This window comes from Anolis sagrei, chromosome 3 (genome assembly GCF_037176765.1).
Source record: "Anolis sagrei isolate rAnoSag1 chromosome 3, rAnoSag1.mat, whole genome shotgun sequence".
NCBI classification, from domain to species: Eukaryota; Metazoa; Chordata; class Lepidosauria; order Squamata; family Dactyloidae; genus Anolis; species Anolis sagrei.
In genome coordinates, this window is record NC_090023.1 from 74,852,224 (window position 1) to 74,878,629 (window position 26,406).

General features: G+C 40.5%; 1 protein-coding gene and 1 long non-coding RNA gene across 2 annotated transcripts in view; both read right to left on the bottom strand.

Annotated features, from left to right (window-relative positions):
* Positions 1–396: 396 nt before the first annotated feature.
* On the bottom strand, positions 397–5,455 carry LOC132761806 (uncharacterized). Its single transcript, XR_009629982.2, has 3 exons — positions 5,261–5,455; positions 2,317–2,449; positions 397–1,117 (listed from the first exon to the last, which is right to left on the bottom strand). It is a non-coding gene; the product is annotated as an uncharacterized lncRNA (long non-coding RNA).
* A 4,897-nt stretch (positions 5,456–10,352) lies between these two features.
* The window catches only part of LOC132771821 (trefoil factor 2), a 31,139-nt gene continuing 15,085 nt past the window's right edge, over positions 10,353–26,406 (bottom strand). Inside the window, exons 3-4 of the mRNA XM_067466235.1 lie at positions 12,291–12,440; positions 10,353–10,579 (exon numbers count right to left, since the gene is read on the bottom strand). Of these exons, the coding sequence (XP_067322336.1) occupies positions 10,572–10,579; positions 12,291–12,440 (158 nt within the window). The 3' untranslated portion in view covers positions 10,353–10,571. The remainder of the gene's footprint in view (positions 10,580–12,290; positions 12,441–26,406) is intronic.

Here is a 26,406-nt window from a genome sequence, read left to right on the forward strand (position 1 = left end):
ACCCAATGCAGGCAAACATATTTGGTAGTCTCTCTCCACCAGAACAAAGCTTGGAAGGAACTGGTTCCAATGTAAACAAAGTAAATGTATTCACACAATAAGGTTGCAATGTAGGTCAGAAACCCTGTGTCTCTATCAGCTACCTCCTCCCAACTATTTTAAGGTAATATTTCATCTGGAAGTAGTCCAAAAATTAAGCAAACTGACAGCAAACATAAGATGGATCATGAGGGCGACTATCAGCCCATGCAATTGCCCACCCCCTACTTTAAAACGTTGTTTCATATGACCTTCAGTGGCAGCTGGAACAGAATCCAAAATGAAACAATGCCCAGAGAATTTCAAAGAATACAATACACAATGATTTAGGAATGCTTTTTTAATTCAAAACGAGCTTTCAGAAAGATAGTACAGCCAAGGAGAGGGACTTGCAAAACATTTTGTATTCTAAAGAGCAGTAGAAAAGATTAATACAATATTTGTGAAGCTGAGGTTACCTGACAAAATATCAAGATTTAGGGTAGACGAGTGTCAGGGAAATTAGGCTGTGAGAATTTTCAACTTGTGAATAGAGGAAGAGGACACCAAGTCCCAAAATGATGAGTTGCAGCACTCTCTCTCCTATTTTGCCACAAACCACCAGTAAGTGTGTTAAAATAAGTATGTTTTCAGTGCAATTAGGAGCCCCCAGTGGTGCAATGGGTTAAACCCTTGTGCTGGCAGGACTGAAGACCAACAGGTCAGAGGTTCAAATCTGGGGAGAGAGCAGATGAGCTCCCTCTGTCAGCACCAGCTCCTCATGTGGGGATATGAGAGAAGCCTCCTACATGGATGGTAAAACATCCAGGCATCTTCTGGGAAATGTCCTTGCAGACAGCCAATTCTCTCACACCAGAAGTGACTTGCAGGTTCTCAAGTCGCTTCTGACATGAAAAAAATCTAATTAAATGCAGATTTAACCTAATTTCTTTCATATTGCACACAAATAAAAGCAAGAAATTGCAGGAGGGGAATTAGAGAGCAGGAAATAATGAACTGCAATGCCATAATCTTTTCTCTTCCATGGATTCCATTGCCAGTGTGAGTTCAGTCCTGAATTTCAATTTATTCCAATCATCTGAAAGGAAAGAAATGAGGGGGGGGGGGGGGAGAGATTTTAGGGAATAGAATATCCGGCCTGAACTATCAGAAACTTCATAGAGTCATCACGGCTGTATCCATACATACCTGCTTAATCCAGTATCATACACCCAGATGGTCCTGCTTGTCCCCTTGCTGACCTATATCATTGTCCATTTGATATGACCACAACTCCCCTCTGGCCAAAAATCTCTTTGCAAGCTCCTGCTTATCCCCTGTCATGTCTGCTAAGATCATAACAAGCCACCTCCTTCTTTGTAAGCTTTTAAACAGAGGCTGGATGGCCAGCGGTCAGGTGTGATTTGAATGCAATATTCCTGCTTCTTGGCAGGGGGTTGGACTGGATGGCGCATGAGGTCTCTTCCAACTCTTTTATTCTATGATTCTATGCACAATCGGCAAAGTTCTGGCAAAGCGAGACCCTCCTTCCTTGCTGGATACATGTGTGCCTCCTTCTGACATCAATGTCCAGGTGCTCACAGGCAACTCTATGGTCAGGGAGAATGGCAACAGCAACATGGGCATGAGCCACCTTCTTCCCATACACTGATCAACACAGAGAAAATGTGATAGTGAAGTGTCCATCTTACAGAGGATAGGCCAAAATAGTCCAGATCCAGCTATCCGGGTGGTTGCAAAGCCCATGAATTATTGTGGAGTTTCCTGAAAACTCTGGAATATCCTCCAGCTTTGCTTAAAGTATGTTTGAGTTGTATTAAGGTCAAAAGACTCAAAATATTTACCAGAAGTCACAACATTTCAATATTTCATGTAGATGCCAGCGCTGAATTTGAGGTGAGTACATTTTTTTTTTGTGTAGGCAAACTCAAAATTAGGATCCCAAGGGCGATCTAATTCAGTCCATTGTCAGTGCAAGAATCCATGGCTAAAGCACCCCCCCAAAAGGTGATCAACATGTGTTTATAAACTTCCAGTGAAGAAGGACCACCAGTTTCTGAGGTGGCGTATTCCACTGTTCAACAGCTCTCACCATCAGCAGGTACAGTACTTTGATACTCAGGTGGAATTTAATTGATTGTCTGAATAATCATTATCACTGACGATACATCCTCTTTCCAGTTGTTTTCTTTTTGGAAAATATCTTGTTCATTATTGATTAAAATGAATGAAAGTCAAATGTTTCAAAATGCAAGTATATTTAACAAAAATACTAACCTCGAATGGAAACACCATTTGGCATTTCTGATCGCACCGCTAAAACAGCACCCTCTGTTTCTGCATGTGCTTTGAGATATCCCTGGCCATCCACATTCTCGTCTCAGTCTTGGAGATACATTACAACTTCCTCCTATTCAGGAAAAAAGATGAAGAAATCAAGAGTCAGGGTAGAAGGTGTTTTCATTTTATGTTCAATTAACTGTATCTTTGCTCAGGCTTCTCCTACACTACCCTATACCCCAGGTTCTGATCCCAGATTATCTGATTTGAACTGGATTATATGAGTCAACATTGCCAGATAATCTGGGATAAGAAGATAATCTGGGATCAGTTCCTTGGATATGGGGAAGTTAGATCCAGCCTCAGTCACTAATTAAAACAGAGATTGGGCAACTATGAAAGACGTATATCATTAAATATCAAAGTCAGAATAATTCATACAATATGTTGTTGAAGGCTTTCATTGCTGGAATAACTGGGTTGCTGTGGGTTTTTCGGGCTGTATGGCCATTTTCCAGTAGCATTCTCTCCTGATGTTTCGCCTGCATCTGATCATGCCACCCACAGATGCAGGTGAAATGTCAAATAGTTTTTCCAGATTCTTTGTATAATTATGAAAACAAAACAGTAAATAAAAGGGAGAGAACCAACTCATCTGAGTTCTGTGGATGACTTGAACTGCCAAAAGAATTAATGTATAGATCTGAGGCTGGATCTACACTACCCTATAACCCAGGATCTGATCCCAGATTATCTGCTTTGAACTGGAGTGTATGAGTCTACATTGCCAGATAATCTGGGATAAAAAGATAATCTGAGATCAGATCCTGGGGTATCAGGCAGTGTAGATCCAGCCTGAGAACAAATCAAGCCTGAACTGTCAACTGGAAGAAAAACTACTAAACTAGGACATTACGCTTTGGGCATAATCTTACAGAACATATTAATTAAATAGTAGTTGTTAATGGGTGACTTTGGGAAATAAGGAATTCATATTATAGATATATTGATTCAATGAAGGAAGCCATGGCCCCGAGTTTGTAAAGTATGAGCAGGGTTGTCGAAAAGCCAGGCATCATGAAGATATCTCATTCATAGGAGCACCATAATAAATTAAAGTTGACTTGAAGCCAAAAGAAAAAAGAAAAAAAAAAGAAACCACCCCAGCTTCCATAACACAATAGAGGTGTCCCTCTCTCCCTAACCCCATCTACACTGCCATGTAATCCAGTTTGAAACTGCATTATATGCTCCGGGCAGTTCATATAATGCAGTTCAGTGCCGTTATGCTACATTATATGAACCTGCACTGACCGTATAATGGAGTTTCAAACTCGATTACATGGCAGTTTAGATGGAGACCTAGTTCAAGACTGTGTAAATATGGTATCAATTGCCCACCTATGTGTCTCCAAAAATGCTGAAAGTTCCCCCCTTCCTGTTCCAAGGCTTCTTGGCATCCTTTTGGAATGCCAGGAGCTCTGAAGAAGCTTTGTACCTTGGCTCTGAGATTTATAATGTAAGTTTGAGGGTGAAACGAGGGCCAAGGAGGGAGGGGTGGCACTGACATCCCTCTTCTCTAGGCTGCCTAAACCCACTGAGGGGGGATGACTATGGGGACTGCCCCCAGAGCTAGTCCCCACACACATACCTGGAAAGATGTGGATCTTCCTGGAAGGTACGGATATTTCCAGGTATCTTTTAAACTACCTCAGACATCTCTGTGCATATGAAGATTGGTAGGAGCCATGCAACATAGGATGGGGCTAAATATGTAACTCTTCTCCAACTCTTTCAACATGATTTATTCCAACATCTGAGTAGCTTGAGAGTTTTCATTTTACAAGATCTTTAGCTTTCTCTGCCAAAAGGTGCTGATGCCTCACCAAACTCCAAATTCTGTGATTGAACCATGGCAGTTAAAGTAGTGTCAAACTGTATTAATTCTACAATGTAGATGTACCCAGAGAGGCTTCTGGAGCTATGAAAATAATTGAAATAGGGAGCTGAGGGATTGCCCTGTTTTCTTTTTGTTCTGCTTCAGTTTTGCCATTAAGAAATGTATGGGGAGAGGATTAGCTTTACAGAATAGGCACAAAACACCAACTCAAACCAATATAAGGTCTTCTGAAGAGTTTTAAAAACAATGGCTGGTATTAAATATTGTAATTACAGATTTTTAATCTGGAGTTACAGGACTGTGAGTGTTCCCTGTTCTGTAAGGCTGTGGCTGGGGCTACACTGCTGTATAATCCAGTTTCTGAGTCCAGATTATCTCATTTCAACTGGATTACATCAGTGTAGATGGGGCCTATGTAGCCTTGATGTTAACCTACATGAATGCCACTTCAGTCCATTTTAACAGCTAACAGATCAAGAAAATGAGATGTGTTCTACAAGGAAAATACAAGGCAAATAATGTTTTCATACCCTCCTTCCCACCAGCAAGTAATCAGAAGCAGGCCCCTGTTGCATGACCTTTTTGCATTATTTCTACTAGGAGTTGAATGATCCTCCTGTTATGACCTCATTATACGGTCTAGGTGGCATACACTGATCTAGCCCTGGTCATCCATGGAGCTGGCTGACTACTATTAGACAACATTGTGCCGGCTCCGTGGGTGAAGTAGGGCGGAACTGGCATGCCGCCATGACAAAATAGGACTGTGACTGTTCTTCTCCCCTCCCCTTGTGTGATTACTTTCCCAGTGATGCAGGCAATGTGAGGTGTGGGGCGCTGGATTTACCACACCTCCTGCCACTGGCCATCTGATGAAGTCACAAGTGATTGGAAGCTGAATTGATCTTTCACTCAATCCTGTGACTGGCTGTTAAGATGGGCTAGAGGGTGGGGCCATGAGACATTTTTAATTACACACATATAACTAAATAGCAGATCTAGAATACCCATGGCTGAGAGCAATTAAAATTAATCAGTTACGTGATGGGCGTGGACGCTGTGGACGCTGTGGACGCCGAGGTGGTAGACGGAACCGGGCTTCTGCCAGGGTGCTGAATCCCATAATGAAGGCAAGAGACAGGATGCAGAGCCATTTGAAGTTCATGCCTGGTTGGGATCTTCAGTCACTTATCTATTTGAGAATTTTAAATCAATGGTACATCACCAGAGGTTGGATTTGTTCCCTGTGGAGAAAGGAGTTAGAGAATTAGGACATGTTGCTAAATGCTGAAATATTCTTATATGTGGGATCCAACCTGGAGTGGAATTAAAAGGTTCCTTTTTTAATTCCTTTTTTAATTCTTTGTTATGCAAAGATTGGAGCTTTGCATAACAGAAGTTCCAGTTTAGGTTGTTGTTTGGAGGTGTGCACTAATTACTTTTAGCTTGCTTCAAAGTTCTTGTTTCTCTGAGTTGGCCAGGAGCAAGTTCTCATTACTCAACTTTAGTGTTAAGATGCTCTTTAACTGCCATGTTTTTATTACATAGGATGAAGTTATGGCAATTCAAGTGGAATCATAGAGCTGTACATGTTTAGAGTGAAAGAGAGCCAGGAATCCAACCAGCTGTTCATATTTAGGGACCATGCTTCTCCCCCTTTTGGGACCTCATCACATGGATGAGGTCCAGTGTTCAGATTCACCAGAACACTGTGGCGAATCGGGGCGGCAGTGTGGTGACAGCAGAGCAATCCCGGCACCCTGGCTGGCAGCTGACACTTCCCCATCACACGTGGGGAAGTACTGCTGCATGGCTGATGTCTGCGGGAGCTCCATTATCCCTTACAGGACACGGGGAGGTTTTTGTGTTGGCGACAGCAGTGTCTTACCATGCTGCTGCCCCATTTCAGCCATGGAGCTTCGCCGGAAGTCAGCCTATGTTGCCTGATGGGGGGCTTGGGGGTCCATAAGTGAACTAGGCCAGGAGCATCCTGGGATGCTTATTTTCTCCTATGTAATAAAGCTGTGAGCTGCCACATCAGGAATATCCCAGCACCTGAGATTTCAGGGCTAGAATCTCAGATCTACAGATGTGCATTTGTGATGTCAGAGGAGGCGGGCCCTTATCATTAAGCCTAGTATTTTAAGCATGAACAACAGAAGCACAGAATTTCACATTCAAATAACAAAAAAAAAATCAAGTGGAACAAATTAGGAAAATATACTCACACACACTTTTATTATCCAGTATCAGGTCCCTGTTAATGTGTTAATCTGGCAACCCTATAAACCCTTCCATTGAAACTTAACCTCTCTGACCTGCCCTGATGAACAATTATCCTGTTGGAAAGTTTTCCTTGATGCCTCAGATTGGGCAACTTTGAACCAACCTATCCTTCTAGACAGTGTCTACCTGACAGAGAGAAAGGCTTTAATATATTTCTAAATGGTTTGAGAAAGTTGTGGCAAATGGAGTGAGTCCTCCCCTCTTTGGTTCTTGGAAAACTCATTTGTGAGACATAAACCTGCTTCCTTGAAGACTTCTATCCAATGATAAACATATAAATATCGATGTAACTGGATTTGCTTAGGTGATCCACTGCTATTTTTTTCCTTTACATTCCCCCCCCCCCGCTCCCCTCACTCAATTTTTTCCCTTTTTAAATATATGTTAGTGTCATGCCACCACAGAGCCTTCCTTTAATTTCTTTCCCAGTTAGGAAGTTTTATCCTGCATTGTATACAGTTTTTATGGGAGGGATCCAAAGTTAGTCCCTTTCCTTTAAGGTATCCCCATTAAAAACCCTGCCCAGAGGCAGAGTCTTGCAGCCAGGGATCCAGGGCCCTTCCACACAGCCATATAACCCAGAATATCAAGGCAGAAAATCCCACAATATCTGCTTTGAACTGGGTTATTTGAATCCACACTGCCATATATTCCAGTTCAAACCAGATAATGTGAGGTTTTATTCAGCTGTGTGGCAGGGGTTAAAGCTATGCCCCTGAAGTCAGTCATTTTGTTCAAGGAGGGTTCAAGAAGGCTGGAGACTTGACCATTAAGCCCGTTAACATTGGAACTCTTTGGCAAGAAACACATAAGCAAAGAACAAGAAGGAAGAACACAAAGCAAAGTTAAGTAAAAAGAAGCTCTAATTCAGCAATACTTTTATCCTTTCTTGCAAAGACTTTTGTTAGTTCTGGGAGGAGACAGGATTTGGAACTTGGTTGTTATTAAATTCTTGTTAAACGTTCATCTGTGCCACCCCAACCTGTTCTTAACAAGATTAAGACACCTTCCTTATAAACAGCTCATTGGGGGCAGAACAGTTGGCTTCTTCCACTACTCATACCATCTTAGAACGTCTCTTTCAGAAAATTGCAGTGTTAAGATCCGTCAGTTGAATCATAACTGTGTCTGTTTGTATTTCTTCCCCTCTCTGTCTCTGTCTCTGTCTCTCTCTCTCTGTCTCTCTCTCATCGTCCCAACATCATAAAGAAAACCCTTATTATATGTCTTATAGTAACTGTGGCATAGACACCAATAATTGGGAAGCCCTGGCCCTTGAGTGCACTAGCTGGAGGTCACTGTGACCAGCAGTGCTGCAGAATTTGAAGAAGCACGAATAGAGGGCAAAAGGGAGAAACGTGCCAAGAGGAAAGTGCATCAAGCCAACCCCGACTGGGACCGCCTTCCCCCTGGAAACCGATGCCCTCACTGTGCGAGAAGATGTAGATCAAGAATAGTGCTTCACAGTCACCTCCGAACCCACTGCCAGGACACCGCACCTGGAGGATAACCTTACTCGGACAACGAAGGATCGCCAAAGTAAGCAAGTAAGTATATGTCTTATACTAGAAGGACACATGATATAATGCTGGACTAAGACTTCAGTATCATAGATTTAGAAGAGACCACAAGGACTATCCAGTCCAAATCCCTGCTGCTTTCTTGATCTGTTGACTAGTTCCTGTTGGATTATTCCTCTCAGTGGCACCTCAGCTCAGAGCTAGCCTTTGGAAATAAAAAAGTCGTAACAATTCTCACCTATTTGTTGTAGATTTAAGGATGGGACTTACCCCCACTTGAACCCAATATCAAGCAAGTCCTTGAAGGATGGCAGATGATCAGAACCAAGAAGGGCAACCTTAGTTATAAAGGGCACAACTCTCTCCGTTTTCCTGTCCAGAACCCTTTGTGGTGAAACTGCTATGGTTCATTGACCAACAAAACTGCTGTTTCTCTTTCAAAAGGCAGAAAAACGATTTCTGGTGGATTGAAGTAACATTGTGTGTAAACATAATAGTGTAGTAACTTTTTAACCAATACTTTAAACTTACACAACCCTATACATTAAAAGAATCCAGAAATAGTTCTGTGGTTAGAAGAAATTGTTTATTATCCATCCTTAAGCAATCAAGACTTAGGACACTAACTGACATTTTTCTTTTAAATTTGCAATTCTTTCAGGCAAGCATGAACCAAACATTTCCAGGTGGATCATTTTAGACAGGAACCTTCTTTGGCACACACAATGCTAGTTTTTAAAATCAATAATAAGATAAATATTTCAATTTCTACCTGAGAAGAATTTTGGTAACTTGGTAATTAGCTTTGTATTCTAGATTGGGCATCTTTGGCCACTTCCACACAGCTGTATGAAATCCACATTGGACTGGGTTATATGGCAGTGTGGAACTCAGATAATCCAGTTCAAAGCAGATATTGTGGATTATCTGCTTTGATATTCTGGGTTATGTGGCTGTGTGGAAAGTCCATTTGAAGATATCTTCCATTTGAAAATATGGCCCATTCATTCTCACATTCCTTTAGACTTCTCTGGTAGAATATTCCATTTGTCATTCCATAATTGGTCCATCTGCTTTGATATATCTCTATTGCTATCAGAGTTTCAGGAATCACCCAGGCCCCTTCCACACCGCTGAATAAAATCTAACATTATCTGCTTTGAACCGAAATATATGGCAGTGTGTCTTGATATTCTGGGTTATATGGCTGTGTGAAAGGGCCCCTAGTCAAGAGGATAGGCTGTCATGGAGATGATAATTAACAGATGTCAGGAAGAAAATTGCTGGTAATTTAACCCCCAAAGCTGGAGACACCAACTGCAAATTCTATTTTAACAGCGGATCCATAATCTCTCATATTTGGTATACTCCCTATATCTGATGAGACCTAAAAGGAAACACACCTGGAGTCTCACAGTTGAGCAGTATTGCCCAAAGAATGCTGTGGCAAAGTTATTTGGTGAGAAACTGGGAAAAGTATTGGTAACACCTCTTCCAAGACCATTGTCTGTTGGTTGCAAGCTGTCTTTTCAACAAGCCCAAGGCAATTGTGATAAAAAAAATCCCTCTTGTCCCAGGTCATTTCACTGCGTTCCCCTACCATGAGGAAAGCTCCTTCTAGGCCAAGGGCAGCTCTTGACCAGAGTAATTTGCTCCCAAACAGTGAGCTGCTGATCAAATGGTTGGCACACATAATATGAGAGTGAAAAAATTAAAGAAGCCATGCAACATAACTGGCAAATTTCCCCCTTATCTCCGAACATCTTATTTCATCTTAGCATGAATCCAGAGAGTAGGAAATTAGCCATACTAGGAGAAATGAATTCCCTTCTGCTAGAACTGTTTCAACCCTTTTCAGGTGTTGATATTTCTAAGGCCTCATCATATAGGTAACCAGGGCTAGAGTCAGCGGCAAATGTTGATCTAGGCCTAGTTACTCACAGCTGGCCGGCTCCAATCACACGACATTGTGCCAGCTCAATGAGCGCTGCTGATGCCCTGGCAACACGGGAGGCTTCTCATGTTGCCATTCCTTCAATGGGATCCTATGTGTGTGCGCACACGTGTGTGTGTGTGTGTGTGAGAGAGAGAGAGAGAGAGATTGAGAGAGAGAGAGAGAAAGAGTATGTGGAGAGGGGCTTGACTTCCAATATTTTTTCAAAACTACAAATATCTGGCTTCTTTTCTGTTAGCATTATGAACAAAAAACACAACTGCATCATTTTGCATTTCAAAAATAAGAATAGTTTTATTGCTTTGAACAGAGACCATATGCCAAATTTCTGAAATGAACAAAATCTATGAGTTATATATAATGTAGTCCTACATATGTTTCCCCAGATCTTTGTGCAGCAGTATTCAATGGTTGTTTTGCTAGCTGGGTGTAAGATTCCAAACTAATAGTCCTATTGCAAATAATAAGTGTGAATGCAAGGCAAAGTGACGTGCAAATGAACATTATTAGAGCACACGCTGTGAGGCATAGGGTCCTCTTGCTTGAATTGTTCTGTTGGCAGAGTAGTTAGTTCCTTGTCTGAAGCATCATTTCAGCACTCTGGAAAAATAATGAAAAGAAGTGTAAGAACCAATGCCTTTCTTCCTTCTCGTGTCCACAGCAAATCAGTCAATAGAGTAACCAAAAGGTTATTTTCCTGGAAACATAATTACAGGTTTCTCTCCCATTCTTTCTCGCAGTGTATTTTAATTATCCGTTATGTATTGATTTATTTTATTAAAATATTTTGCATCATGCCCTTTTTTATTGAGCTTTCGGGGAGACAAATAGATAAATCAATAAAAACAAATTCTGATGGAAACCAATGAACATTTTAAACAAGATAAAAATGCATTAAATAATTCAAAGAAGTTAAAAGAGCTTAAAAATCCCAAAGCCATACATGTATTTAAAAATAAATTAGGATCACGTGCTTTTGTAAAAAGCCATGTCTTGACCTGGTGCCATGCAGGGCTCGAATGGGAGGATATTCCCCAAGGCATTCCTCAAGGGGAACACACACACACACTTTTCAAGGAAGTGCTCTCTGCCCGAATTTCCACATGTTTTGTCTGAGAAGTGGAGAACACACATTTATGGCCCCTTCCATGCAGCTGTATAAAATGCACATTGAACTGGATTATATGGCAGTGTGGACTCAGATAACTCTGTTCAAATTAGATATTGTAGATTATCTGTCTTGATATTCTGGGTTGTATGGCTGTGATAGACAGGCTCCAAGGGGAAGGCATTTCCAAAGGTGTTCCACAAGGGGATGGCAATCTTGGCTAGGACTCAAGTGGGGTATCACAGCCAGGAAGATCCTCTGCTGTTAGTCCATCATATTGCCCTCATTCGTGGCCACACAAAAGGGACCTTTTGGCAGTGAAAGGAGGAGGTTAGGAAAATCCAAATAGCATTGGCACAGCTGAACTGAAATTGCCATTAACTACAACACGGTGGTATATGGAAATAAAAATCAGATGGTCAGTGGGGGGAAACTAGATTCTGGCTCTTTTTAGTATTTTGTGATATTGGCCATTATGTACAACATAAGCATTGCAGCATGCACAACATTAGAAAGTTGTCTCATCTGCCCACAGTCATTATTTTTACATTACATGTATTTTACCCATGTAGACTACTGCAGATGGATAATACATTAGATTAAGATTGTATAATTCCCTCCTGCAAGAGTCTTGGCTGACTTAATGATTCTCCCTTTTAATATTTATTTCAAAATGTATAAAATAAAAGGGTAATTAATATAATTGTGGTTGATGTTTAATATATCATACTTTATGACACCCGCAGGAGTAGGTTGGGTAACATGACCCGTGTAGCATTACCAGGGCATCACAAGAATTTCTCCTATGTTTCAGATATGAATCTGACATCCCAGAGCCCAGGATAACCATGATCTGGCACCACTGTTCTGTTGTGTCACAATCTTACAAGTGTGTGTGTGTGCGGGGGTGGGGGGTGGGGGCATATTTCAGTCTACTGAAATTTGGAGGTGAGATGAGGGTTAACATTGGGAGACTGAACCCCTTGAGTCTCACAAACCTAACCTGATAATTGCTTCTCCTAGCTCAATCACATCCCCAAACAAGACAATAGAATATGATAGAAGAAAGTCATATAGAATTTGGTTTAAATGACATTTGCCATCAGCTACCTTCTCAACTGCACTAAACGGAAAGTATCATTCACATCATTTCAAAAATGCGTTGCATTTCCAGTAAAAGTGGGATAGTGTTTGTTTGATTACCTTCTGCTACAAGGACTTTATAGAAACACCATGGAACAGCAGGGGGTCTGGACTCAAAGCAGCATCCTCTGCTCTCACATATATCAGCAGGGATCCCAGGATATCCACAGTTCTTCCTGGCTTTCACTTCTGTAGGGCATACCTCCTTATCTGTTTTGGGGAAAAAATCACTGAGATTAGTAGTGCCTCATCATAATATCAGACTTTGGACAACTGATTCAGAATATGACTGTTGATATCCCCAAATTCCCAATACTCCAGAAGATAGGAGCAGAATTCAAAATGATCTTAACAGATTAGAGAGATGGGTCAAAACAAACAAAATGAAGTTCAACAGAGACGAATGCAAGATGCTTCACTTGGGCAGAAAAAAATGAAATGCAAAGATACAGAATGGGAAGATGCCTGGCTCGACAGCAGTGCGTGTGGAAAGGATCTTGGAGTCCTCGTGGACAGGAAGGTGAACTTGAGCCAACAATGTCATGCAGTGGTTAAAAAAGCCAATGGGATTTTGTCCTGTATAAATAGTATAGTGTCTAGATCCAGGGAAGTCATGCTACCCCTCTATTCTGCCTTGGTCATACCACACCTGGAATACTGAGTCCAGCTCTGGGCACCACAATTGAAGGGAGATGTTGACAAGCTGGAATGTGTCCAGAGGAGGGCGACTAAAATGATCAAGGGTGTGGAGAACAAGCCCCATGAGGAGCGGCTTAAAAAGCTGGGCATGTTTAGCTTGAAGAAGAGAAGGCTGAGAAAAGACATGATGGCCACGTATAACTATGTGAGGGGTAGTCAAGTCTTTAAAAATGAACACTCTTCCAATTTCACAGGTGCTATTGAAGATGGCTGGAATCCTCTTGGGGATTTTCTTCAGGAGTAGATGAGAATTGCATGGCTGCATAAAACCCACATCCATTAGAGAACAGCTGTTCTATTGCTACACAGCAGCATCAGCAAAGTACCTGATCCTCATTTATGCTCAATGTACATTGCATCAGTCCTGATCCACACTGGGCATCAACACATATCTGGCACTCTTCCTGGTGTCCTCTTAGGCCCCTTCTACATTGCCATATTAAATCTAGATTATCTGTGTTGAACTGGATTATATGGCAGTGTAGACTCAGTGTAGAAAATGTGGATTATCTGCTTTGATATTCCGGATTATATGGTAGTGTAGAAGGGGTCTAAGAGTGATGGCAAATGATACCATACTCTCTTAGAAACAAGGAATTTAACCCCGAAAGTACTGGTTATATATACTAAACTACACTGTCAATTTTTTTTAATTGCTTTCAATCATTGGTACAGAGCTGTACAAATTATTACTTCCACTATCAAGCATGAGCAGAGAGGCTGAAACACTCTTGTTCTACCTTTCTTCCTTTCAAATATTTCAAAGCACAGGATCAGAATGCAAAATGACCAATTCTGAGCTCAATAGGAATATAGCGTCCAAGTCAAGTGAAGTAGAAGTGCCATTCTATTCTGCTTTGGTCAGATCTCACCTGGAGCGTGAGATCTGACCAATGCGTGAGATCTACATCCATGTCTGGGCACCATCATCCAAGGAGGATATTGATAGCTGGAATTTGTCCAAAGAAAGATCATCAGCAGTCTGGAAATCAAACCTTAGGATGGAATCATTTAGGGAGGTGGGTATGTTTAGCTTGGAGACTTACTTAGGCGATCCCTCATTGTCCGAGTAAGGTAGTCCTCTAAGTTCGGTGTCGTGGTGGGTACATAAGTGACTGTGGTGCCCTATTCTTGACCCGCATGTTCTCCCACAGTGAGGGCATCGGTTTCCAGGTGGAAGGTAGTCCCAGTCGGGGTTGGTTTGATGCACCTTCCTCTTGGCATGATTCTCTCTTTCACCCTCCATTCATGCCTCTTCAAATTCTGCAGCACTGCTGGTCACAGCTGACCTCCAGTTAGAGCGTTCAAGGACCAGGGCTTCCCAGTTCTCGGTGTGTATACCAGAGTTTTTGAGATTGGCTTTAAGGCCATCTTTCAATCTCTTTTTCTGTCCAGCAACATTGCATTTTCCATTTTTGAGGGTTTTTAAAATTGTTTTATTGGTTTTTCCCACTCCCATCCTCCCCTCCTTGTACATGCCATTTATACATCAAACTACAGAAGTTACATTTGAAATATCAGTCTCAGTCTTAATTTTTCTACTCCACATCTTAACATATTCTCTAAATAGTTCCTAACTGGTTCCCACATCCTCTTAGTTACTGTAACCTTTTCAATTTTATCTATATTATTCCATTTGCAATTTGTTATTTCCACATTTAACATATTCACTATATAGTTATACCAATTAATCAGCGTCCATTTTGTTTTGTCTTTCCCACCCCTCACTAAAACAATTTGTGCACACGCGATGTCTTCCTCTCTACAGTGTTTGGTAAGGTTTGGAATAAATATAATAATTTTGGTATTATGAACATTTTCAATGCCCTTATTCTGTCCACTCTTGTTAATGTTTCCTCTTCCCAGTTCTTAAGTTGCTTCTCTATTACTTTCCACTTTTGTTTGTAATTCCCCTTAACTATACTCTTTGGATTTTTGTATATCCATATTCCTAAATATTTTAGCTTCTTTGATCCTAATTTTAATCCTGATATTTTCCTAATCTCCAATTGTCCTTTTGGTGGGGTGTTAAGACATAGTATCTCTGACTTTTTGATGTTAACAAATAATCCAGATATATTCTTAAACTCTTCCAATTTTTTATCATATCTTTTATCATGATTGATGGTTGATTTGTAATCATCATTGCATCATCAGCAAAGAGATGCAGCTTTATTTCTTCCTTTTTTTACTCCCTCCTTTTCTATTTTATATCCTGTCCACTTGGTGCTATTCCTAATACTTTCGGCTAGTATTTCTATCGCTATTACAAATAAAGTGGGGGATAATGGACATCCTTGTTTTGTACCATTTAAAATGGGTATCTCTCCTGTCCTTCTGTCATTCACCCTTACTCTTGCCTTGCAGTTACTATACAGTTGCTGCAATGTTTTACAAAAGTTTTCCCCCATATTCAACTGTTGACATACATTTAATAGAAATTTATGATTGACCTTATCAAAGGCTTTGTAAACGTTCAATGTAAGAATTCCAATTTTTTCCTTATTCAAATTTGCATGATTCATTGCGATTACCACATTTTTTATTGGATCCCCAATTTTTCTTCCCTTCACAAATCCATATTGATCTTCTTTAATTATTTTTGGCATGATTGTTTCCAATCTTTTTGCTAAAATCTTTGTAAATGTTTTGTAATTCTGATTACATAGACTAATAGACCTGTATGACCCTGGTTGTGTCAAATCTCTTCCCTTTTTTGGTGATCGAGTATTCGGGCAACATGACCGGTCCAGCAGAATTGATGGTGGAGAAGCATTGCTTCAATGCTGGTGGTCTTTGTTTCTTCCTGCACGCTGACATTTGTCCGCCTGTCTTCCCAAGAGATTTGCAGGATTTTTCGGAGACAACACTGATGGAATCTTTCCAGGAGTTGCATATGACATCTGTAAACAGTCCACGTTTTGCTGGCATAAGGTTGAGAGGACAATGGCTTTATAAACAAGAGAGAGAAAGGCTACAGGTGTCTCTGTCATTATTCCAATGACTCCAAGAGGACACTAGTGATGTTCTACTCACACCTATTTTAGTTTTAAATGATTAAGATTAATTCAATTAATTAAAAATTGGAGCTGTGTTAACTATTTCAGGCAAATACTAAATGAAATAAGGCTAATATGAAATTTATGCCAATACAGTGTGAGACAATTGGATGCATTTTTATGTTGGGAAAGAGTGAGAGAACACAGTGCTGTGCAGGCAATACTACATACTAGTCAACATAGGATCTTTGTCATTGAAATATTTAAAATGGAATACAGGCAATCCCCGAGTTACAAACATCTGACTTACAAATGACTCATAATTAAGAATGGAGCTTTTTAGTGTGTCAGAAGTAAGAAATTGGAAGTTGCTTCTGGTGTGAGAGAATTGGCCATCTGCAAGGATGTTGTCCAGGGGATGCCTGGATGTTTTACCATCCTGTGGGAGGCTTCTCTCATGTCCTTGCAAGGGAAGCTGGAGCTAACAGATGGGAGCTCAAACCACCAGCCTTCAGGTCAGCAGTTCAGCTGGCACAAAGGTTTAACTCAGTGGTTCTCAACCTGTGGGTCCCCAGATGTTTTAGCTTTCAATTCCCAGAAATCCCAACCACTGGTAAACTGGCAGGGATTTCTGGGAGTTATAGTCCAAAATACCTGTCGACCCACAGCTTGAGAACCACTGGGTTAACCCATCACACCACTGCAGCTCTGACCCAGAACAAGGGTGAGACAACAGGAAGTGATCTAGCCCTCGGAAGAGAAATTCACTCCTGAAAGAGTTATCATGGCAAAAAGATGTCGCCACTGAATGCTGGAGTTAACTGAAAAAATGTACACATTCCAATTTATATACAAATTAAAGCTAAGAACAAACCTACATAACCTATCTTGACATGACTGCCTGTAGATATCAAATTGGATAAAGTCATTTGATCCACACCTGAAAAAAGAGAGAGTATAAAATACATTTTTAAGAAATCATGTTTTAATTTGGCATGGAAATGCAGCCATGGCTTTTGGACCTCTGAGGCATTCCAGGGTCTGTCCAGTCATCTCTTGTTAGGGTTGTTGTACCTGTGCACAACACTCTACATCTCTCCCCATTTCAATATGATAAGTAGAAATAAAATGTGTACTCTGACTAATGCATTGACTAAAGGTGTAGCTGAAGGGGAAAGGAATAATTGGGAGCAACAAATCACTCAGCCACAGTGTGGCACGAAGGTGCTAATCAACTGATACGTCTCTGGACTCAGGCTTTCCATAGATAAGGCAAGAGCAATGTTTCTCCATTTGTACTCTAGGCATCCTCCCTAAGTCTAGATAAAGAAGGTGAGACATTCCAACAAGAATCAAACACACACAAGGCTTGGTGAATCACTCCAGTCCTCTTGGAAAGTCAGCTGTTTGGCCTGTGAGGCCCTGGGATCAATTAAAGGTGGAATGGTGAGGAATTGAGACATGTGCATTGATGGAACGGAAAATAGGAAATGTTCATGACTTGTGAATGTTCCTGCTCTGTCATTCTCCTTTGCTATTCCCCTTTTAAAAATATTTTTATTTATTTTAATTCAATACATTTGTTGTACATCATTTGTTTTACAGCAGGTACATAATATTTAATACAATCTACCATACATTAATTTTTGGCATCTGCTGTTATTTTTATGCTTATACATATATCTATCCCTCACCACTGTGCTCCCCTCCTCCCCGAGACACAGCTTTTATATACCATCTGTCCAAAATTTCAATTCTTCTTGTGGAGGTAACTTTCTGTCTTTCTTTTTAAATCCTTTTTCAATAAATTTTCTGAATACATCATCAAAATCACTTTGTTCCCATATACCTCTTTTAAATTTTAATATACACGTTAGCTTATCATTTATTGCCAATCTCCATACTTCCTTATCCCACTCTTCTATTTGTATATTTATTTCTCATTTCAAAGCTGGCTGTTTGCCCTGTATTTTATATTGTATTTTTATATTTGCCTTTAAATTTGCTGGAATTATGCTAAGAACAAACATAATAATAAGCATTAAAGAACTGCAATAGTACAAGAAAGGGGGTTGTAAGGTGGTGCAGATGTATGAAAGATCACAGATGGGCAAATTGTGCTAACAAAGACAGGTCTAATATCAAAGGTGCTCCATACGTAATGTAGCCATTAATGAAAAAGTGACTGCAGTGCAGTGTTTCTCAGCCTTCCTAATGCCGCACCCCTTAATTCAGTTCCTCATGTTGTGGTGACCCCAAACCATAACATTATTTTCATTCCGACTTCATAACTGTAATTTTGCTACAGTTAGAATCATAATGTAAATATCTGATATACAGGATGTAGTTTCATTCACTAGATAAAATTTGGCACAAATACCCCATATGCCCAAATTTGAATACTGGTGAGGTTTGGGGGGGGGGGGTTGATTTTATCATTTGGGAGTTGTAGTTTCTGGGATTTATAGTTCACCTACAATCAAAGAGCAATCTGAACTCCACCAACAATTGAATTGAACCAAACTTGGCACACAGAACTCCCATGACCAACAGAAAATACCTGAAGGGTTTGGTGGGCATTGACCTTGAGTTTTGAAGTTGTAGTTCACCTACATCCAGAGAGTACCGTGGACTCAAAAAATTATGGATCTGGATCAAACTTGGCACAAATACTCAATATGCCCAAAAGTGAACACTGGTGGAGTTTGGGGGAAATAGACCTTGACCTCCTCCAAGTTCCAACAATTGAATTGAACCAAACTTCCCACACAGAATCTCCATGACCAACAGAAAATGTTCTTTAGTGACCCCTCTGACACCCCCTAGTGACCCCCTGGTTGAGAAACGCTGCTGTAGTTTGTATGATAAGGACCTATGATAAAGACCTATGGTTTGGGTCACAACCTGTGTCTTTCTGTGCTTCCTGCATTCTGTTCTCATTCCTACAGTAACGCAACTGTACATGAATACTAGTGGCTTTAATGTTGTACTCCATCGGTGCATCTGAAAAACTGAATTGGGATCACAAAAGCTCATGGTAAAATAACTAAATGAGCACAGTGTTCCCTACTCCCCATTTTCTTATATATATAAAAAATCAGGGAGCTCTGGCGTAGGCTGGTCCATGAGGTCACGAAGAGTCGGAGATGACTGAACGAATGAACAACAACATATAAAATCAAGTGATGTTGAATCCATTTATTCCACTAGAGGGTGCTCTGGTTATTTACATAGATTTTTTCCCTACAGATTTGCCAGCCTCCCAAGGGGGAACACACTTGTCAATTGCCAAAATATGATAGGTTGAACAGGGCAACTGAGAAACAAAGGAAAAGTATCAGCACATGCTGAGGCTGAGAGAATCACATCACTGTCCTAAAAGGAAAACCTCAACCTTTTGATAAGAACCATGTGTTTTTAGTAACCATTCAAAATATTTACTAACTAGTGGAAAAGAGGAACATAAATATGTAGGGAACGCTTTGCAATATTCTGCTTGGAAGAAATGGCTAGGTGGTATCTTGAATAGCAACCCTTCTATGAATAAATGAAGAAACTGGATTATCTGTGTCCACACTGCCAAATAATCCAGTTCAAATAAGATAATCTGGGTTTTATATGGCAGTGTAGAAGGGGCCACAGACAATATGGGGAGACTAATACCAAACTGGGTTGCTGTAAGTTTTTGGTGTTGTATAGCCATGTTCCAGAAGCATTCTCTCCTGACATTTTGCCTGCATCTATGGCAGGCACCCTATTACCTTTAGAGGACTGTTGATTTTGTTAAATCATGTATGTGAAGTGCTTTGAATAACTGAAAGTGGCATTAATTCGACACAAAAGGTTCTAAAATGTTAATTTAACTATTCAGGGTTTATGTTAATTCTAATAATGGCTAGCTTAAAACTAGAGTTTATAGTTCTGAAAGCATGGCTACTATTAGGATGCAATGAGTTGGCCAATGCATCTGCTAATATTTGTTTCTCCACTGCATGAGGAAGTTGCAAGTGAAAAGACAGGTTTATTTGTTAACATGCTCAAGTTACTCAAGGTAGGGAAAAATACAATACAGGGGAGCAGTGGTTTGTAGTGACCACAGAACCGTTGGTATATATTTCTAAACATAAGTTTGAGTAACTAACTTTAATGTAAATTGCCAGCGCTTTCAACTCAAACTCATTGTTACCTCAGACCAACAATACAAACAACAATCATAGAATCATAGAATCAAAGAGTTGGAAGAGACCTCATGGGCCATCCAGTCCAACCCCCTGCCAAGAAACAAGAATATTGCCCTTTGAATCAGAAATTATTTTTTCATTAATCAATGTCCTTGATACTTGAATAAAACAGTGAATAATTAATGAAAAAATTGAAATTTCTGAACCATTTTCAAAGGCAGCCCCACGTAGAGCTCATTATAGTAATCCAGGTGGGATGTATTCAAGTCATGTACCACAGTGGCAATAATGGATGTTTCCAGGAACAGTCACAGTTAATGCATCAGTTTAAGTTGTGCAAAGGCAATCCTGGTAACCTCTGCCATCTGGGCTTCCAGATTTAGAGAGGAATCCTTAATCACCCCCCTCCCAAACTGTGAACCTGCACTTTTTGGGGGGAGGGTGTAACCCCATCTATCTCCAGTTTTAGCCCTATTCCCTGATCTAGCCTATGTAATGTCTGTAGTACCTCCGTCTTATTTGGGTTCAGTTTCAATATGTTTACCTTCATCCAGCCCATTACTGCCTCCAGGCATTGGTTGAGGAACAGCACAGCTTCCATGAAAAAGAGTAGTAGAGTTGGGCATCATCTTTGTACAGGCGATATCAAACGCCAAAACTCCGGATAATCTCTCCCAGGGGTTTCATGTAGATATTAAATAACATCAGAGAAAGTGATGAGCCCTGTGGGACCACAAAGTCTAATGGCCATGGGGTCGAGCAGGACTCCCCCAACACTACCTTCTGGCTGTAATCTGAAATAAAGGACTGGGATCATTGCAAGACAGTGCCCTCTCAGCTTTTCCCTGCTGCCTTCCATCTTGCTAAGCATTTCTATCTTCATTAGTAAAGACAACTAATGAGTTGTAATGTAGACTGCAGTAGGAAAATTCCTAATTTTGAACTGGATTATATGTGTCTACACTGCCATATAATCCCATTCAAAGCAAATAATCTGGATTTTATATGGCAGTGTAGAAGGGGCCTTAGTTAGTTGTAACCTAGGAAGATCCACATATATCCCTATAAAACATATGCCTCCAACCCAAGGAAAGGAAATTCAACAGGGAAAGCTAAAGATGAATGAGGAAAGCTAAAATGCCATTCAACTGTATTTTACCAGATGTAATTTTTGTAATACAATTGTGAAGAAAAGTAAATCTTTTAAAAAAAATCAAGGAAGTTACAGCCCTGAATCTGCAATACCTGAGCAATACTGTTGATGACAATAACTTGAATCTCTCTTATTTTGATGGGTCATCATACATAAAAGTTGATTTAACAGCATCTAAGGTGATCCTTGGATATGAAAGGCAATTATTTTCTTTCCTGAACTAAAAAAACCTGCTGTTTCACTGATGTACCATAACACTATGAAGTCTCCTTTAGAAAAGAAGAAAAGGAAAACCAAAAGGAACATATTGTTCTGATTTGGAATCAAAAATAAACTCACTTGTGGGTGAGAATACAATGGTGCTATGAATTGCCAAAAAATAATCTGGGACAATAGAAACTTCATTTTTCTTATTTTTTTAATATAAAAAAAACATAATTACAGAGATCTGCAGCAACAAATAGCATGACTTGCCAACACATTTTAGTCATCTGAAGAAATGCTGTTGAGAATATCCCAACGAGGAGGAAGCAAGCATTCACTTATTTCTAGAAAGCTAGAGGGAATAGATTCTAAAGCAGACAGTGTTTGGGGGTCATAGGGCAGCCCTGAACCCATTATAGGAATTTCTGACAACCACATATTTGCCCATGGGCACCAGGTATGTAAGCAAACAAGATCAAGGATGGCTGTAGCCCATGGACTTCATGTTGCCGTCTCCTGTTTTGTAACATTGTGGTGAAATTCTTGGAGGAAAATGGATGAGCAAACAGTCTCCCTTTTCGAATCCTCATTAATTTGGTAAAAAGCTGTATTTTCAGTGTTCCCCTTCTGGACCTTGGGGCAATGCCAACACAAAGAGGTCTTCTTGTCTCATAATAACAAGAGTGTCTGCCCTTTGTCCGCTCCCAATGTGAAAGGCCACTTCCAAGACAAGGGCAACTCTTGTGTGGAGCAATTATCTCCCTGGCAGTAAGCCATCCAATAAATAGACCATACTTACAATTTGAGAAGAAAAAATGAAAGAGGCCAAACAACAGAACAGGCAAACTTCCTACTACACATCTCTAAAGTCATGAAAACAGGGAATCAACAGTACTAGAGACAACAGAAAGCAGGAGGTTTCAAACCTTGTTCTACTTTTTTCATTTCCTACAGATTTTTGTTTGGAGGTGATTTTTAACTGCAGCCATAGGTTTGTCCAAACTTACAACTTTCCAAGGAAAGTCTGTTTTATATAACCTGCCTTTCTCCTACAAGTTAAATGCAAGGCAGCTCACAATTTGATTAGAAAGGAGGAAAGTACAAATGTAAAACGATATTGTTAATAGGTTGCTGTGAGTTTTCAGGACTGTATGGCCATGTTCGGGAAGCATTATCTCCAGAAGCATCTATGGCAGGCATCCTCAGAGGTCGTGAGGTCACAACCTCTGACTGCTTTTAAGAGTCTGGGGGGGGGGGGGCTAGCTCTTAGTCTCCAGCGTGCTCTAGTGGTTTAAATGTTGGACTACAAATCTGGAGACCAGCATGTAAATCTTAGCTCAACCATGAAATCCACTGGGTGACCTTGGCCAAGCCATACCCTTTCAGCCTCAGAGAAGGCAATGACAAACATTTTCTGAACAAACCTTGCTAAGAAAACCCTGTGATAGGATTGTCGTACATTGGAAATGGGTTTATGGTATCCAACGGTGATTAAAATCCAATTTGACCAAAAATTCACTTCTATAAATGTAGGGTGGCATTGGAAATACCTTCACAGTAGGGTAGTCCTCCTGGGTTGACCCACCAAGTAGCCATTGTCATTGGTGGCAGAACAGGAGGGCCACTGGATATGGATCAGAGCCTCCATTCTGACCATTGAAACGTGCATCATGACATTTACAATACTTGGAACTTTGCTCTATATTGATGTCACCTCCCCGGTACTGCTGAGAGTAATTATTTTGCATGTGTCTCTTTGGTGGCAGGAATCACTGGACCTTGCTGTTCTTTCTACTTTGCAGTGACTGGTCCTGCTGCCACCACCCAATGCAGGCAAACATATTTGGTAGTCTCTCTCCACCAGAACAAAGCTTGGAAGGAACTGGTTCCATTGTAAACAAAGTAAGTGTATTCAATGTAGGTAAAAAACCCTGTGTCTCTACCAGCTACCTCCTCCCAACTATTTTAAGGTAATATTTCATCTGGAAGTAGTCCAAAAATTAAGCAAACTGACAGCAAACATAAGATGGATCATGAGGGTGACTATCAGCTCATGAAATTTCCCACCCCCTACTTTAAAACTTTGTTTCATGTGACCTTCAGTGGCAGCTAGAACAGAATCCAAAATGAAACAATGCCCAGAGAATTTAAAAGAATACAATACACAATGCTTTAGGAATGCTTTTTTAATGCAAAACGAGCTTTCAGAAAGATAGTACAGCCAAGGAGAGGGACTTGCGAAACATTTTGTGTTCTAAAGAGCAGTAGCACAAATTAATACAATATTTGTGAAGCTGAGGTTACCTGACAAAATATCAAGATTTAGGGTAGACGAGTGTCAGGGAAATTAGGCTGTGATAATGTTCAACTTGTGAATACAGCAAGAGGACCCCCAGTCCCAAAATGATGAGTTGCAGCACTTTCTCTCCTATTTTTCCACAAACCACCAGTAAGTGTGTTAAAATAAGTATGTTTTCAGTGCAGTTAGGAGCCCCCGGCGGTGCACTGGGTTAAACCCCTGTGCTGGCAGGACTGAAGACCTACATGTCGGAGGTTCAAATCTGGGGAGAGAGCAGATGAGCGCCCTATGTCAGCTCCAGCTCCCCATGTGGTGATATGAGAGAAGCCTCCCACACGGATGGTAAAACATCCAGGCATCCTCTGGGCAATGAACTTGCAGACAGCCAATTCTCTCACGCCAGAAGTGACTTGCAGGTTCTCAAGTCACTCCTGACATGAAAAAAAATCTAATTAAATGAAGATTAAACCTAATTTCTTTCATATCGCACACAAATAAAAGCAAGAAATCGCAGGATGGGAATTAGAGAGCAGGAAATAATAAACTGCAATGCCATAATCTTTTCTCTTCCATGGATTCCAGTGCCAGCGTGAGTTCAGTCCTGAATTTCAATTCATTTCAATCATCTGAAAGGAAAGAAAGGAGGGGGAGAGATTTTAGGGAACAGAATATCCGGCCTGGACTATCAGAAACTTCATAGAGTCATCACGGCTGTATCCATACATACCTGCTTAATCCAGGACCATACACCCAGATGGTTCTGCTTGTCCCCTTGCTGACCTCTATTATTGTCCATTTGATATGGCCACAACTCCCCTCTGGCCAAAACTCTCTGCAAGCTCCTGCCCATCCCCTGTCATACGTACTAAAATCATAACAAGCCACCTGCACAATCTGCAAAGTTCTGGCAAAGTGAGACCCTCCTTCCTTGCTGGATACATGTGTGCCTTTTTCTGACTTCAGGAGATGTGACAGGCAATGTCCAGGTGCTCACAGGCAACTCTATGGTCAGGGAGAATGGCAACAGCAACAAGGGCATGAGTCACCTTCTTCCCATACACTGATCAACACAGAGAAAATGTGATAGTGAAGTGTCCATCTGACAAAGGATAGGCCAAAATAGTCCCGATCCAAATATCCGGGTGGCTGCAAAGCCCATGAATTATTGTGGAGTTTCTTGAAAACTCTGGAATATCCCCCAGCTTTGCTTAAAGTATGGTTGAGTTGTATTAAGGTCAAAAGACTCAAAATATTTACCAGAAGTCATCACATTTCAGGTAGATGCTAGCACTGTATCTGAGGTGAGTACATTTTTTTTGGAGGCAAACTCAAAATTAGGATACCAAGGGCAATTTAATTCAGTCCATTGTCAGTGCAAGAATCCATGGCTAAAGCACCCCTAAAAGGCAGTCAACCTGTGTTTATAAACTTCCAATGAAGGAGAGAGACCATCAGTTTCTGAGGTGGCTTATTCCACTGTTCAACAGCTCTCACCATCAGCAAGTAAAGTACTTTGGTACTCAGGTGGAATTTAATTGATTGTCTGAATAATCATTATCACATAATATTTCTAAGTAATGCACAGCTGATATCATTAGTGATACATCCTCCTAGTTGTTTTCTTTTTGAAAAACATCTTGTTCATTATTGATTAAAAGAAATGAAAGTCAAATGTTTCAAAATGCAAGTATATTTAACAACAATGCATTACACTAAAATACTAACCTTGGATAGAAACATCTGTTATTGATAAAACAGCACCCTTTGTTTTTGCATGCTCTTCGTCTTATCCCTTGCCATCCGCATTGTTGTTTCTGTGTTACATTTCCATTACAACTTCCTCCTATTCAGGAAAAAAGATGAGTCAGGGTAGAAGGTGTTTTCATTTTAGGTTCAATTAACTGTATCTTTGCTCAGGCTCCTCCTACACTACCCTATATCCCAGGTTCTGATCCCAGATTATCGGATTTGAACTGGATTATATGAGTCAACATTGCCAGATAATCTGGGATAAGAAGATAATCTGGGATCGGTTCCATGGATATGGGGAAGTGAGTTCGAGATTGGGCAACTATGAAAGAAGTATATCATTAAATATCAAAGTCAGAATCATTCATACAATATGTTGTTGAAGGCTTTCATTGCTGGAATCACTGGGTTGCTGTGGGTTTTTTCGGGCTGTATGGCCATGTTCCAGTAGTATTCTCTCCTGATGTTTCACCTGCATCTGATCATGCCACCCACAGATGCAGGTGAAATGTCAAATAGTTTTTCCAGATTCTTTGTAAACTTCTGAAAACAAAACAGTAAATAAAAGGGAGAGAACCAACTCATCTGAGTTCTGTGGATGACTTGAACTGCCAAAAGAATTAATGTATAGATCTGAGGCTGGATCTACACTACCCTATAACCCAGGATCTGATCCCAGATTATCTGTTTTGAACTGGAGTGTATGAGTCTACATTGCCAGATAATCTGGGATAAGAAGATAATCTGAGATCAGATCCTGGGGTATCAGGCAGTGTAGATCCAGCCTGAGAACAAATCAAGCCCGAACTGTCAACTGGAAGAAAAACTACTAAACTGGGACGTTACGCCTTGGGCATAATCTTACAGGACATATTAATTAAATAGTAGCTGT